Consider the following 16,993-nt stretch of genomic DNA (forward strand, 5'->3'; position numbering starts at 1 on the left):
AGCAACAAAGTAAACATAAATTGGACTATATGAAAATTAGAAAATTCTGTGCTTAAATGATACCATCAAGAAAATCAAAAGCTGTCCCACAAATGGGAGAAAATATTTGCAAATCATGTACCTGATTAATAGACTTCTACTCGGAATATACAAAGAATTCTTAAAACTGAGTAAGAAACATGAATAACACAATTTAAAAATGGGCACAAGACTTGAATAGATTCTCCAAAGAAGATATACAAATGAAATATGAACATAAACGCATCAAAAGGTGCTCTCTAGAGGCAATAGAGAGATGCAAACAGAAACTACTATGAGATGCTATTTGCACTCACCAGGATGACTGTAATCAAGTGTTCTGGAGGATATGGAGAAAACAAAACCTTCCTACATTCCTGGCAGAAATGTAAAATAGTGCAGGCACTTTGAAAAACAGTTTGCAGTTTCTCAAAAGGTTAAAGAATTACTGTACAACCCAGCAATTCCATTCCTAGGTATAGACTCAAAAGAAATGAAAACATATTTCCACAAATGTTCACAGCAGCATTATTTGTAGTGACCAAAAAGCAGAAATAACCCATATGTCCAGCAACTGATGAAAGGATAAGCAAAATGTAGTATATCCATACAATGGAATGTTACTTAGCAATAAAAATAAATTTGAAGTCCTATTACATGATACAACGTGGATGAATCTTAAAAACATGCTAAGTGAAATAAGCCAGTCACAAAGGCCCACATGTTGTACAATGCCACTCATATAACATGTTCAAAATAGGCAAAACCAGCCGGGTGCAGTAGCTCACCCCTGTAATCCTAGCACTTTGGGAGGCCAAGGCGGGCGGATCACTTGGGTCCAGCAGTTCGAGACCAGCCTGGCCAACATGGTTGAAACCCTCTCTACTAAAGATACAAAAATTAGCTGGACATGGTGGTGTGCGCCTGGAATTCCTGCTACTCAGGAGGCTAAGGCAGGAAAATCACTTGAACCCAGGAGGCAGAGGTTTCAGTGAGCCAATATCATGCCACTGCACTGCAGCCTGAGCAAAAAAGTGAGAGTCTATCTCAAAAAAAATATGCAAAACCATAAAGATAGATTAGTGATAGCCTGCTGTGTGAAGGAGAAAGAAGTGGGGAGTAATGGCTTAAGAGGGAGGAGTTTTCAGTTTGGAGTAATGAGGTACTTCAACTTACTTTGATGACAGATGCCCAACTCTGTGAATATAGCAGAAGCCATTGATTTGAATGCTTTAATTAGGTAAATTGTATGGTATGTGAATTGTATCTTAATAAAGCTGCTTTTCAGATTACAACTAAACAACCCAGAGAAGTAAAATAAATAAGCAGAATAGGCTAAAGGACAGACATACAGATCAAGGGAACAAAACAGAATCAAGATAAAACAAAATAAAAACAATTCTAAAAATAAGTATTTTAAAATACAAGATACCACCTCTAGTGCAGTGGTTCTCAGCCAAGGGCAATTTTGCCCCCCATGAGACATTTGACAATGTATGGAGAAAGAATGTATTACCACACCTTGTTAAGGAAGGCACTATCACAGACCAGGCCAGGGATGTTGCCAAGCATCCTACAATGCACAGGATAATCTCTCACAACAATGAAGAGGACAAAGAAGGGGAAAAACAGGAGGAGGAGAAAAAAGAGGAGAAGAGGAAAAAGGGGAAAAGGAGAAAAAGAGAAGAAAGTGGAGGAGGAATAAAGGTATTCTATATTAGAGAGACAAATCAATCACATTACTCAATTAGAATCTGGTTCTAACTGGGAAAATTTGAACATACCAAGTATTAGATTATAATCGGGAATTGTTGGTAATTTTACTAAGTGTAATAACAACAATGTTGTGGTTATATGTATTTTTTAAATTCTTATGCCTGGGAGATTCAGGAGAGCATTTTAAAAAGTGGCATAATATCAGCAATTTACCTTAAAATAGTTGAGCTATAATAACAACAAAAGTAACAGAGAAAGTTAGGGCGTGTCCATAGAGGCAAGGTAATAGAAGATAAACACGAAGAAAGTAGAGAGAAAGCAAATATGACAGTTTTAACAAATCTAGGTAATTGTATAATGGGTGCTAGTGACAGTATTTTTTTTTTCAGGGTTTCTGTGTGTTTGAAAGTGTGCTATATAAAAAATTAATTTAAATTAGGAATACTTTTCCCCTACAAAACACATCACAAAAACACTAACAATATGTAGAAAACTGCTTGGAAATTCTGGCTTAAAAAAAGGTAAACTGTTGTGTTACCTAGGTCTGGGACAGCTCATTTTTAGAAAGGCAAAATCTATAGAAAAAGATGAGCATATTTGAAAACATAAAATCTTGTCTTAGTAACAAAACAAAATCATAAAGTATACATATACTTGTAAAAATACATACACCATATGCAACAAAGCATTATAATCCATGAGTAAACAGATGTTTATAAATCATTAAGAAATAGACTGCTACTCCACAGCCGGCACGGTGGCTCACACCTGTAAATCCTATAAATCCATCACTTTGGGAGGCTGAGGTGGATTGATTGCTTTGAGCTCAGGAGTTCGAGATCAGCCTGAGCAACATGAGGAAACCCCATTTCTACAAAAATACAAAAATCAGCTGGGCATGGTGGCACGTGCCTGTAGTCCCAGCTACTTGGGGGGCTGTGGCAGGAGGATCACTTGAGCCTAGGAGGTCAAGGCTGCAGTGAGCCATGTTCGTGCTACTGTACTCTAGCATGGACGACAAAGTGAGACCCCGTCTCAAAAAAAGAAAAAGGAATAGACTACTACTCCAAAGAAAAACAGGATATGAACAGCAATTCAAAACAGGAAATATAAAAGGCTAATAAGCATATGAAAAGATTATCTACCCTACGAGCAATCAAAGAAATCCAAAATTTTAAAGCAAGAATGTAACTTTTCACCTATGTAATAAACAAAGATAAAAAGTTATAAATCAAATTTGTTTGTTTTAATAAGCTAAGCATTTCTGCTTTAATAAGCTAAACATAAGATTAAAAAATATAAACTATGCTCTTGGCATTTATTTTGACATATCTATATACATATATGTACACACACACATATATTGTGTGTATATGTATATTAGAAACAGTGTCTCACTCTGTTGCCCAGGCTAGAGTGCAGTGATGTGATCATAGCTCACTGCAGCATCCAACTCCTGGACTCCAGCAATCCTCCCACCTCAGCCTCCTGAGCAGCTGGGACTACAGGCACACACCACCATGCCTGGCTAATTTTTTAATTTTTTGCAGATACAAGGTCTCCCTACACTGCCCAGGCTGGTCTAGAACTCATGGGCTCCAAGCTATCCTCTCACCTCAGCCTCCTGAAGTACTGGGATTACAGGCATGAACCACAGCACCCAGCCAGAAATTAAAATATTCTTGACTGTCCAGGTTTCTCAATAATTTTCCTATTCCATAAATACTCTGTTCTCTTTAGACTGCCTGTCCTTATGACACTAAACTAAAATAAAATGTATTATTTTGACATAATACAACACTACACTTTGCATTTCTAACCCAACCTTCTGTCTACCTCCTAAGCACTCTGTTTGGGCCACATTATAGTACTTAAAATCCTCAAGCATCAAGACCATTTCTGTCATTACCTCATACTAAAAATAAGCACAGTTACATGGAAATTCACCTTCAATTCCTTTAACTGAATTAGAACAAATTTAGTTTATCTATCAGAAGATTTCCACTCACAAAGTGTTCCTCCACTAAATAAAGTACACAAAACTTTTATCACAGCAGTTCCCTGGTACAAAGGCAAGATAAAACAGGCCATATTCACAAATGTCCCCCAATCCTTCTATCGTTCATACAGGACAATAACAATACAAGAATAAAAGTCCTAGTATTTACAAGTCTTGATTTCTGCTTTTCTCCATAATATAGACTCCAAGGGGAAATCAAAGCAACACAAGCCTATCACAGCAGAGAAAGCTAGATCCTCAGTGCATGGTATTAACACTTCATTTCTTTCTTACGAAAAGGAGCACCCTCTAAAACAACAATAGGAGCTATCATTTATTAAGTGCTTACTTGGCCAGGCACAGTAGCACATGGACGTAGTCCCAGCTACTCAGCTACTTGGACTGAAACAGGAGGGTTACCTGAGCCCAGGAGTTTGATGCCAGCCTGGGCAACACAGCAAGACCCCATCTCTAAAAAAAAATAATATATTAAGAGCTTACTGCTGGCTAGGATTTGCTAGCCACTTGAACTATATCTAGTTCTCACAATTCTATGACATAAGTTATATTAACTATTCTACAGATTTAAGAAATAACAGCTAAGTGACAAAACTGGAGCATGAACTGAGCTTTGGCTTAAAACCCAAGTGTGTTCTTGAACCATTACTTTACACTGACTCTCAAGGTTTTTTAAAAGGGAGGATGGGCAAAATTCTGCACATAATATCTAAATAATCAAACAAAACTGATTTATTTAGATTCAAAAAATTCAATTTTTCTGAAATTCTGACAGAACTAACCTGTCACTAACATCCTAAAGTCCTTGATGCTTTTTAGGAATCCAATGTAGATTTTGTAGGTGTTAAGATAACTTTCAGGGTATGTTCTAGAGTTAGTAACAACTCAAGATCAGAACAATGACTCTGACCCTGAAAATACTAAAAGATTCTTTTAACTGACAATAAAAAGTAAGATTTATAGTGTTCATTTAACTCAGAGATGATGTCTTTTCAATCAAGATAAATTCAGATAAGAGGTACACAAGGAAACTGTACTGGGCTCTACTGTTCATGAAAAAAGTATATAAACCATTCTATTTATTCCCCTTTTAAATTAACAATGAAAAGTATTTTTTAAACCCATAAATAAAGTATAACATACAAATAGAAGTTACATTTTCTATTTGGGCTTTTTTAATCTATTTGAGAAGGAGTAGAAAGATTAAAGGCCAGGGAATAAATCCTGAGAGAGCATGCTGGCAGGCCTGTAGACACAGAGAAGAATAATGAAGACAGAAAGGAGAAAAAACAAATCAACAAATACACAAAAGATCAGTGACAAGAAAGAAAAGATGGAAAGCATAGAGTATAACTATATAAAGGAACAGAGACAGATATAGATTCACCCCCAAAGGACCTTAATGGCATAATCTCCAACTAAGTAAAATGTTACTGTAACAGGCGGAACACCCCACTCCTTAAGTATAATAGTTTAATCTATTATTATATGAACAAGATCAGCAGCTGCTGCATAAAGGGACTGAAATTATATATATGCTTAATATCTACAATTTAAATTTACATCAGTACAAATTTTATCTGTAATACCTTAGCCCTAAGTCTCTTTACCTACTGCACAGTACTATTAACACCACTCAAGTCAACTACATAGTTTTTAAAAAAAGATTTTTAACATTCCTCACCTTTCTGCTCTAAGACAATTCAATAGAAGAGATTATATAAATTGAGAGCCACTTTACATAAAACTTCATCAAACTGACAAGAACCATAGTACTTCTCATGTCAGAAAACTACAATAATAGCATTTCAAAAGCATAATATGCAAGTGTACTACAATCTTTCCTTTTCATTTCATCTATAGTAAAAGTTTTAGTTTCCAGAAGAAACATATTGGTTAGCCAAAAATTCTGGTTATGATCAATTCGTATTACACAGGTGTCATCCCTTTTGATTTCCTTCTGAAATTCAGTCTAAATCTCGCTCTTAGTATTCACTTTGGAAATGCAATATGTAAATTGAAAAGTTAGTAAAAACTGAGATAGAAAGTAAGGAAAGAATTAGATCATCTGGGTCACAGAGGATTACTCTGACATTTTAAGACTACCTCAATCAAAGAACACTAAAACAGCTTCAAACATTAAATTCTAAGTTTTGAAAATAAACCACTTGCTATTTATATCAGAGGAAATAAGAATAATACCTCAGATTTATTGTTACTGTAGAAAACATTGCACAGTACCTGTGTTACTTCACTTAATAGTTGCAACAAACCTATGAGGTCAGTACCATTAATTTATAAGTCACATATACGAGAAGAAAGCTGAGGCTCAGAAACATTAGTAAACTTTCCAAGGTCAAAATGCTCGGAATCGAGAAAACTTAGATTCAAATCCAAATAATCTGACAACAGCCATCACTCTTAACCAAAAGGATACATTTTTATTCAGAAATTAAGAATACTTGGTTTGGGATTAGAGGAGATATAGACACATATATAAAAAGATGATTAACACTGAATCCTAGTATAAAGATAATCTAACTTTCATCGTCACATAAATTTTGTGTTAGTGCCTATTATATGACTGAATATTCTGAGCTACTGACATTAATTTCAGGAGTTTTAGATTCATAAAATACATTTTTAATAAACCATAAAACACTCTCAAGTCTATTTGGGTTTTCTAAAACCTTTATGTAACCAATACTCACTATTTGTAAAGTATATTATTTCAGTTTCTTTTCCTGTATCTTTGTGGTGTTCTGCCCTTCAACCCCTGGGCCACAGAGCACTACAGGTCCATGGCCCATTAGGAATCAGGCCGCACAGAAGGTGGTGAGTGACGGGGAGTGGACTTTTCCGCCTTAGCTCAGCCTCCTGTCAGATAAGCTGGGACATTAGATTCTCACAGGAGCACAACCCCGATTGTGAATTGCACATGCAAGGATGTAGGTTGCACACCTTATGAGAATCTCATGCCTGATGATCTGAGGTGGAACAGTTTCATCCTGAAACCATTCCCCACAACAGCCGTCCGTGGAAAAACTGTCTTCCACAAAACTGGTCCCTGGTGCCAAAAAGGTTGGAGACTATCATTGTAGCCCATTCATTTTACTCTCCTGACTCCCACCAGGATTAAGACTATTGCAATACTTTTAAGTGTTGAGCAGTTAGGTACTGTACAAGAAAAAGATCAGATGTTAGTAACTAACACCAGATGTAAAATAGCTGATTATATTGATAGTTGCATCTGATTAAATGCCAATTGTGTTTCTAAGCTGAGAAAAATTCTGAGAAAAGCAGCTATCTCAAACTCGGGAAGAGAATAAATTGCAAAATACAATATTACAGCTTGGAGAAACACTGGATAACACAATACTGTATCTTAAAGTCAGACCATTATTTCCTAATATTTTCATAATAACAGAAATAAGGTGAAATTTTATTTCACATTTAACTCTTCCACTAAAATTGTACAACTTCAGTTTTATAATTTCCAAACTTCACATGACAATGAATCCAAAGGCCATTATCCACAACTCTAGCCCAAAAATAAAAGAACTCACAAAACCAAGAATCACAACTCTTTCCTATGCTAAGCCAGTCAGGCTAAAAATAGCCCCAAGTTTCAGGTACAAAACCAATTCAGGTTTAAATGGAATAAGAACCATGGATTCTCCAACAATGCACGGCTAAGGTCAAGAACAAAGCTGGATTCACCTTAGGGTCTTCACAGATGCATCAGAATAAAATGACCCTTACGAAATCAGAGAAAACAGTGCAATAAGTCAACAATGGTGAAGTATTCCTGTTGATATACATGATCCTCTCATAAGTATATTTATAGATCATTATTCTACTTTAACAGTGGAACAGAGCAGAATCATCTTAATGAACTTTTCTAGTATATACTATTTCTGAATATACAATGGAATTATAAATGGGCAAAAGACATAACAGTACTCTGTCTCCAACATTGAACAGAGAAGCATTTTAGTCAAGAGTCTGTGGTAGCAGCTGCCCTCCTTAAAAATGGACCCCCAAAATTTCCAACTTTGAAACCATAGCCAAATTTTTACTGATACTTACAAAACTTTCAAGATAGCATTAAAGGTCATACAAACTGAAACACTCTAACAAAGTGCCATGGAAATCAGCATTATTGTACTATTATAAACAAAGCTTTCTTTAAATGCATCTAGCGTGGGAATTAAATTTTAAGTAATATTAATGAAATTATAATATCAAGTAGTAAGAGATACAAAATAAAATCCAATTCCTTCTTGCATTTATAACTGGTTATATCAAAATAACAACCTAATCAGATCTTTCCCTCTAGGAAAAATTAACACAGAATTACATTCCTAACTAAAAGCCTCACAATCAACTTTTTTTTTTTGTCCCATTGCTCTTAAACACAATATTCAACCAATGTGCTTACTATAAAAAATGTCTGGGCTGGGCGCGGTGGCTCAAGCTTGTAATCTCAGCATTTTGGGAGGCCGAGACGGGTGGATCACAAGGTCAGGAGATCGAGACCATCCTGGCTAACACAGTGAAATCCCATCTATACTAAAAAATACAAAAAACTAGCCGGGCGAGGTGGCGGGCGCCTGTAGTCCCAGCTACTCGGGAGGCTGAGGCAGGAGAACGGCGTAAACCCCGGAGACGGAGCTTGCAGTGAGCTGAGATCCGGCCACAGCACTCCAGCCTGGGCGACAGAGCGAGACTCTGTCTCAAAAAAAAAAAAATGTCTAATTAACGTAGATAGTAACCAATCCTTTAAGGGTAATTAATGTGATAGTTTAAATTTATCATTGACAATTTCATCTCAGTAATTTTTCACTTTAATCTTAATTTTTCTTGAGGAAATACTCAACATTCATTCATTCAACAGATATTTAGTGAGGTCTACTAAGTATCAAGCTCTATTCTGGGCTCTGGGAGTTACAACTATGAGGCCCATCCTCAGGAGTTTACTCTATTAAAACATGTAACGAGCAAATAAATATATACATAACACATGGAGGTGGGAACTGCAGGATCAAGTATTACTTTCACCAGGTTGACTATTCAGTTGCAAGAAATCCATTTCAGAGCTGCTGTCTCATCCAAACTAGTAGATTTACCAGGAGTTGTAAAGCTAACCCAAGTCATAGTTATCTTTTAATTATATTCTCCAATCTTTTCCCCTCTTAACTTTTCACCCTTTAGTGGTATCATTTTATTCTGACCCAAGACCTCAAGGCTCCCACTTTGATGGCCAAAGTGGTACAACGCTAAATTTAGCGCTGATAGTGATTTCTGAGGACAGGTTTCCCAACTGACTCATCATTTCAACACCAGAACTTATTAGCATGTGCCTAGTATAAAGTAGGCATATTCTTGTTTGGTGAAGACATTAATCAATAAAAATCAATCTCCAGCACAAGTTATAACCAAAGGCTTATAAACATTACCCTTAATAACAGCTTTTCCTTTTAAGGATTTACCAAGTGTGATTAAAAATAAAAGATTTCTCTTCCCACAAATGTTTGGGAATATGTACAGACAAATGACTGGTAACCCTCAAATAAATCATCTTTTTCAAAACATTTAGAACTCTGCTTTAAGGAGGCAGGGCACAGTGGCTCACGTCTGTAATCCCAGCACTGTGGAAGGCCAAGGAGGGTGGAACACAAGGTCACGAGATGGAGACCATCCTGGCTAACCTGGCGAAATCCCGTCTCTGCTAAAAATACAAAAAATTAGCCGGGCGCACTGGCACGTGCCTATAGTCCCAGCTGGTCAGGAGGCTGAGGCAAGAAAATCGCTTGAACCTGTGAGGCAGAGGTTGCAGTAAGCTGAGCTTGTGCCACTGCACTCCAGTCTGGGTGACAGAGCAAGACTCTGTCTTAAAAAAAAAAAAAAAAAGAACTTGCTCTAGGACATTCATTGAAATCAGTTTATCAACCTTACTAATTTAATTTGTAAGATATGCTCTCAGTCCACTTTTTTCTTTCACTTCTTTTAGTCTATTCCCTGTCTCCGCTGTAACTACACCACTAGCCAGGGGACTCCCCTGCTAATTTCCCGTCAGGACCCACCCACCTATCTACCAAGAAAATAGTGAGTAATAAATAAAACTACATGAAGCCTAGGATTTAAATTCATTAGTACAAGGAATATACAGGGGGAAAAAAAAAAAAAAAAACGGTGTATTAACTACTAACATTTGTATAATAACTGACAATTTGCAAAGTTATACCTTCCATCATCTTATATGATCTTCATAACAATGTGAGAACAGCGAGAAAGGTGCTATTACCCCAATTTTACACAGAAGAAAACTAAAGCTTAGAAAGTTCAAACTACTTCCTTAACATCCCATCAAAAATAAGTGGTAAAGTTGAGACTCATCCCTTACAGTGCTTAACATATAGGTTTGTGTGTTGCCGTATGTATAATTTGTTGAGAGACATAGTATTTACCACTATAACTCCAGCCTATTTATTCATTTAATTCCAAATACCTTTAAAATGTTAAACAGTTTAAGAGCTATCTGCTTGCTTCAATGTTTCCTCTCCTTACACATATTTAAGGCACTGTAACATCAAAATTAAACTTAACTCTGAAATAGAAAGTCAATTTCAGATTACAATCAATTGAGGAGGCACTTCTTGGTCTATTAAACCACAAAACTTCAAAGCACAGTTTAAAAAGCCATAATCTGAGAAACTCACTCAGGGAAAGCTGTAAAGTCATCGTGATGGAATATTTTAGATGTCAACTTGACTATATTAAGGAATACCTACAAACCTGGTAAAGTGTTCCTTTGGGTGCGACTGTGAGGATGTTTCCAGAGGAGACTGAGATTAGCATGTAAGTCTAAGTGGACTACCTGGAGGTCTGCCTTCCACGTGGGCAGGCACCACCCAATCTTCTGGGGGCCCAGAGATAACAAAAACGGAAAGATGTATATCTACCGGAGCTGGAATACACTTTTCCACTTCAGAACTGGGGATAAACTGTAAACCATACATGTGATAAGGGGTTAACAGACTAAATATAAAAGGAACTGAATTCAATTTCAAGAAAATAACCCATTTTTAAAATGGGCAAAAGGCTTCAACAGACATGTCTCAAAAGAAGACATACATCTGGCCAACAAATACATGAAAAACTGCTCAGCATCACTAACCATTAGGAAAATGCAAATTAAAACCACAATGAGATATCACCTCACACCTGTTAGAATGGCTATAATCAAAAAGATGAGAGGTAAGTGATGCCATGGATGTGAAGAAAAGGGGATTCTTGTACACTGTAGGTAGAAATGTACATTAGTACAAGCATTATGAACAATGGTATGTAGGTTCCTCAAAAACCTAAAAATTGAACTACCATACAATCTCACTCCTGGGTATATTTTCAAAAAATGGAACTCAGTATGTTGAAAGGATATCTGCACTCCCAGGCCCACTGCAGCATCAGTCACAAAATCCAAGATACAGAATCAACCTAAGCATCCATCAATGGATAAACAGATGAAGAGAAGGTGGTAGATACAATGGAATACTAATTGAGCTTAAAAGAGAAGGAAATTCTGTCACTTGCTACAACATGAATGAACATGGAGGACATCATGCTAAGTGAAAAAAGCCAAGCATGGGAAGACAAACACCACATGATCTCACTTGTACATGGAATCTTAAAAAGTCAAACTCACAGAAGCAGACAGCAGAATGACAGATATCAGAGCCTGGAGAAGAGGGAGCAATGGGGATATACTGTTCAAAGAGTACCAAGTTTCAGATAGATAGAAGGAAGAAATTTTTAGATTAAACAACTGTCAATAATCATGTATTATATATTTTAAATAACTAAATTTCAATTGTCTCACCACAGAAAATAATCAAGGTGATATGTTATTCAGCTGTACTTAATAATTCCACACTGTGCACACATTTCAAAATATCACCCTGTACCCCATAAATGTATAAAAATATGACTGTCAATTAAAATAATATTAAAAAAGAAAAAATTCTTTAAGAATGTTTATCAATATTCTTCTTGGTTTGTCAAAAGATGCCAAGTAAGGCTGTGTGTAGAGGGGCAAGCCAAACTCATTTTAGACACTGATGTTTTGCCACTCCCATTATAAAATCCCTTTCCTACCTCTTAACACCCTCTGAATGCCAGTGGACCTATGGTCTTCTTGATTTGGTTAGTAGCTCTTGCAATGTCATTAATAATTAAAGAAATAGCTTATATAGCTTAAGGATTAATCTACCCCAAGAGCATTTCTATTACAATTATATTAATCAACAAAACCAAGTCACAATATTTTACTAAGCACTTACGGGCAAGACAGCTGTGTGTGAGTGTGGATGTATGTGCATGTGTGTGTTCAAAAGGACCCCTGGAGGTTCAGGGAGCCTTTCTTGATACATAACTCATCACTCAGGCTTTCCCTAAGTGAAATACAGGAAAGTATATTCATCTCCATGGTTAAATGACTTTGCAATATGCTGTAAATTCTATCATCTTCTTTGAAAATAAATCACCTATCAAAAGCTACGGGAAGTCCTCCAGAGAAGAAACCTATTAACTTTCTTTAGGCACATATCCTCCAAATTTATTTCAACTACAAAACCTTTTACTTCTTTAACAACTACTAACCTAGAACCTATCAAAGTGTTGCAGTTTATGCCTTTTCCCATTTGTATCAGATCTGTTAACTCTGAGAATCAGTGTTAATATTGAAAATTCAACAAATCTGGATGGAAGTAACAACACAAATAGAAACTATTATTACTTAATAGTCACTTAATGATCCACATTTACAAACAACTAACAACTTTAAATAACTACACTTTTTATTATTTTTTAAAACACAGGACAAGTGACAACAGGTTGATAACTGGTTTTTATGCAAAAACAACCTCCAAAGTATGCCACAACACTGGAAAGTATTCAGCACATTTTCCCACATTTCTTACCTTTAGTTTTCTGTAATAATAAATGCTCAGAATTATAATCCTAATTGCTCTTGAATTATCAAGAAAAGTTTCAAAGTGTGTTTAATGAAAATTCACTGATAAATATTTCATTATCTTCTAATGTTGTGAAAACTCAAATTAATTAAAACAAATTATCAGGTAAACAAACATCCCATGCCCTAATTTTGATATATGAAGTTTACTGTTAGGAAAAAAAAGATAAGAAAAGAAGGGATAGAGGGAGAGTGGAGTGAGTATTAAATAAATTTCATATACACCATAACAAATTTTTTGCCAAGTATAGTAGGAGTCACATTAGGAGTAGGAAGTCCTAACAGGAGCAAGGACAACAGAAGGAGAAAAAAATCTGACATTAAAAAAAAATAATAAAATCTAGCTAGACATGACATACAGCTCACCCCTGTATGTAAAAGGCAAAAATAAATAAATAAATAAATAAATAAATAAATATGACTAGCAAGTTTTCTAAATAATTCCATTGTATTTAGGACAAAATAATACAAATTGAAGCCAAAAAGTTAACATTGAGAACTATATGGGGGCTATACTTTCCATTTACATTAATCTATCATATTTCATAGGTTCAAAGTTCAATGTACATAATAGTTTGCTCAACTGAGTGATTTTCCATTTTAGCTTAACTTAAAATAGTCCTTAGTTGATCACTTGTGTGGCTTCTCATTTCTGAAAGGTTTCAATTAGAGATACATTTTTGGCCTGGCACGGTGGCTCACGCCTGTAACCCACTTGCTTGGGAGGCTGAGGCACGAGAATAGCTTGAATCTGGGAGGTGCAGGTTGCAGTGAGCCAAGATCGCGCCATGGCACTCCAGCCTGGGCAACAGAGCAAGATAAAAAACAAAGACATATTTCGACAAAACGCAAAACTGAAAAGTTTCATATGAACATTTATCATTACTATTCTCATTATGTATCTGTACTTAGTATCCTCACCTTGGTTAAAAAAAAACTAAAAATAGTATGCTGATTTTATCAGCTACAAAGAAAATTAATGATGCATTCCACACTGAGTCACAAAAAGCACACAATGTGGAATAAGAGGACCTAAATGTGATTTCTGTCTCCTCCACTCTTTATACAACTTTAAGCAAGCTCCTTTAACCTTCTCAACCTGTTTTAACATTGGTTAATGGGGCTATCACCTACCTCAGTGTTGAGATGTAAAGAATCCAATCACATAGTACAATTCACCACTTTCTGAGCACAGTAAATGCTTGCTGAGCATGACTAATATAAAGACAGGAGAATCTTTCATAGCACAGCTCATCACTACACATTTTGAGACCTAACATGAATTAAATCACATCTCCTAAAATCTGCTGATCTAAATCAGCAATGTCTACCAGAAGCAATTAAAAGGAAGTCTCACACTAATTTTTTAGTAACCAATTTTGAGTGAAATTTTATATCTAAAATATCTCAAAATAATACTAGTTTACGAGGCTTAGAAGCCTTGTTTAAAAAATGAAAAGGAAAAAAAGCTAAAGTAAAGCAGAAAGTTTTTTTCAAGTAACCATTTTCAGTTTACTCACAATATTCAGACAAGGAAGTACAACAGCATGTTTTCAAATCTGTCAAGAGAGCTGAAAACTACTTGAGAGGCAACCGAGCAAAATGGTCAGAGCTCTCTACTGAGAGGAGATGAGATTCCAGTTTCAACTGTCACTAATATTTAATAATTGACCTTGCACAAGAGTCTCTGTGCTTCAGTTTCCTAATCTATAAACGACTACTGAAAACTATAGAGAAGACTTTAGTACAATTTAATCTGGGCCTTACTTTGGCGAGGCAATCTAGAAAAGTTAATAGAATGGGCTAGGTAGCAACTGCCAAGGTTGGAATCCTGGTTCTGTCACTTATAAGCTGCGCAGTTTTCCCACAAAAAGCACTAAAGTACAGTTTACTTAATACTATCATTGATTTACCGTTTAAAATATTTCCCTAAAACACAAAATTGCATTAAAATACAGAAGCTGAGAAAGTTCCATCTTTCCAAATCATTTTACTGGCAGACACAGAAGTAGTTCATTTGAAAATATTAAAACTCTAAAACATGTTAACATAAGCCAAGTTTAATCAAAAGATTGTATCACATAATATTACACATTAGAGACAACACTAAACACTTATTATAAGGTTAACTGTTCCCATCAAAATATCACACTTAAGGTAAAAATGAAACTTCTGCTACTTACAGGTTTTTTTCTAATCTATTACTGCTAATCACAACACAAACTTACGATATAACCATAATCTCCAAGAATAAAATTAACTCCAAGAACGATAAATCTGTAGAATTTAAAAATATAAAGTGAACTTCAAACAACTAAAAATACGTTCTGTAGAAGTTACAATCAACCACTAAGTATTTATCATATGCCAGGCTCTATGTTTAGATTAAGTACAAACAGCAAAGTATAAAGTTCCTCAAAGTTAGTCAAGTTCCAAGGACTTGAAATTTCAGGCAAGTACGTGCTTTATCATCACTTTTCACAAAATAAAAGCCACTTACCTACAAATGTTTGTATTTCCTTTTTGGACCATGTAGGAATACTTCCCACTGCCCACTAAAATTGTTTCCTATTCTCAGTTCAGCCCATAAAAATGCCCAATCCAGTCAGTTCCTCACCTCAGGATCCTCACAGTACTTAAAGTGAACGGCTTCGAAAAAGGTATTTCATCAAATCACAAGGTTCAGTATTTTATGTTCAGTGACACCTACACCTGCAGATGCTACAACACATAACTGGGCTAACCTGGATCAAGTACCTAGTTGCACCAATTTATTTCTTGCCCTTAAAGTGTTGGTAGTAAAGGCAAACTCTACTTCTTCAAAAAGTCGGCTTTTTGCAATGCCCATTAGGCACAGAAAAGGGAAACTGATTGGTTCGTCATAGTTGCCCTACTTCCATTTCAGGTCCAAGTAAAAAAACTATTCCATAGAGAGTAAAAGGGGGCCACACGCAAATCAAGGAAGCAGATGCTAAACTGAACTTTGTGATGACCACCATTTAAGCGAAAGGTGATGGGTGTGGGGGAGGGGATGACACAACTGAGCCATACAAGTGCAGCTTGAGATAAAAAGTCCACTTCATGAAGCAGTCAAAGTAGGCGGTGGGAAACAAACCGGGTCGGGCCGAGCAACAACCCCAGGTTGCTGACCGAGCTCGGAAGCGGAGGGCCCTGGAGCTCAGGGACCGGAGAAAGGAGACCTCGGGCAAACCACAGGATAACAAGAACCAGCAGTAATGTGGAAAGGCCAACGCTCCCACAGAGTAGCGTATAAGGGGACAGAAAAAGGGAGCGATGAGTTAGAAGGGAGTGACAGCAGGAGGGAGACCAGTGCCGGGTCGAGTGGCAAGTGGCAACTGCGAAAGGCGAGGCACGGGCAGCCGGAGGTGGTGGGACTCTGTTGAGTCAGCACAGCTCCTACTCTGGGGGCACTTGTAGGATCCCCGCCGCTCCTGGGCCCTGGAGCCCGCGGCGAAGGGTCAGGCCCACCTTCCGGAGAGATGATGTTCTCTGACGGGCTGGCGCCGGCCCCTTCCCCATTTCACAGGTAAACACTGGCCACCGTCGCCGCTTACCTCAGTTAGCATTATTACACCCCGGGGAAGTGAGGTCCTCCCTAGCCTCGCCTCATGGCAACAGCCGTAGCAGCACCGAAAACTGCTCGGGCCGCTGCCAACGGCGGCAACTGCTCCTTCAGTCCTCTCCCGGGCGGCGGCTTTACTCGGCTTCGCTGGCTTCCCCCCGGCCCGGTCGCTTGCGACGGACGCGCCGCCATCTTGGAAGAGCGACGTCCGCGTCTCGCTGCAACGTGCGCTCCCATTGGCAGGCGCAGGGGCTGCCGGCGTCTCGTGACCGTCTCCATAGCGCTGGCGCGCGGAAAAGCGGAGGCGGGCGCTCGGCAGTCGACTTGGAGTTGATAGTCGGCTTGGCGGTGGCTAGGAGGACCCCGGGACAGGGTGCCTGGGCCAACTTGGGACCACTGGGAGTGCAGAGGGGCCCCAGCGCCCTAACCTCCTGGGAGCAGACGTGCGCGCCCTTGGGGCCGGCGCATCCTCCGCCGCCCACTAGCGTTGGCTGGCCCTGGGGAGGGGAGAGAATGCGAGAGGCCGACACTTCCGACTGATGGCCCTGCTGCTAGTCTCGGGGACAAGGCGACAGATTTCCTGTAGAAAAACTTCCCTCTCGCGTCTCCCTGGCCCCGCGGCGAC

General features: G+C 37.8%; 1 protein-coding gene across 1 annotated transcript in view; it reads right to left on the bottom strand.

The window, feature by feature from the left end:
- Window positions 1-16,560, bottom strand: part of SNX13 (sorting nexin 13) — a 163,995-nt gene extending 147,435 nt beyond the window's left edge. The window contains exon 1 of the mRNA XM_011973960.1: window positions 16,423-16,560. Coding sequence (XP_011829350.1) covers window positions 16,423-16,560 — 138 coding nt within the window. The remainder of the gene's footprint in view (window positions 1-16,422) is intronic.
- Window positions 16,561-16,993: the final 433 nt, after the last annotated feature.

This window comes from Mandrillus leucophaeus, unplaced genomic scaffold (genome assembly GCF_000951045.1).
Source record: "Mandrillus leucophaeus isolate KB7577 unplaced genomic scaffold, Mleu.le_1.0 Scaffold140, whole genome shotgun sequence".
Classification (NCBI taxonomy): Eukaryota; Metazoa; Chordata; class Mammalia; order Primates; family Cercopithecidae; genus Mandrillus; species Mandrillus leucophaeus.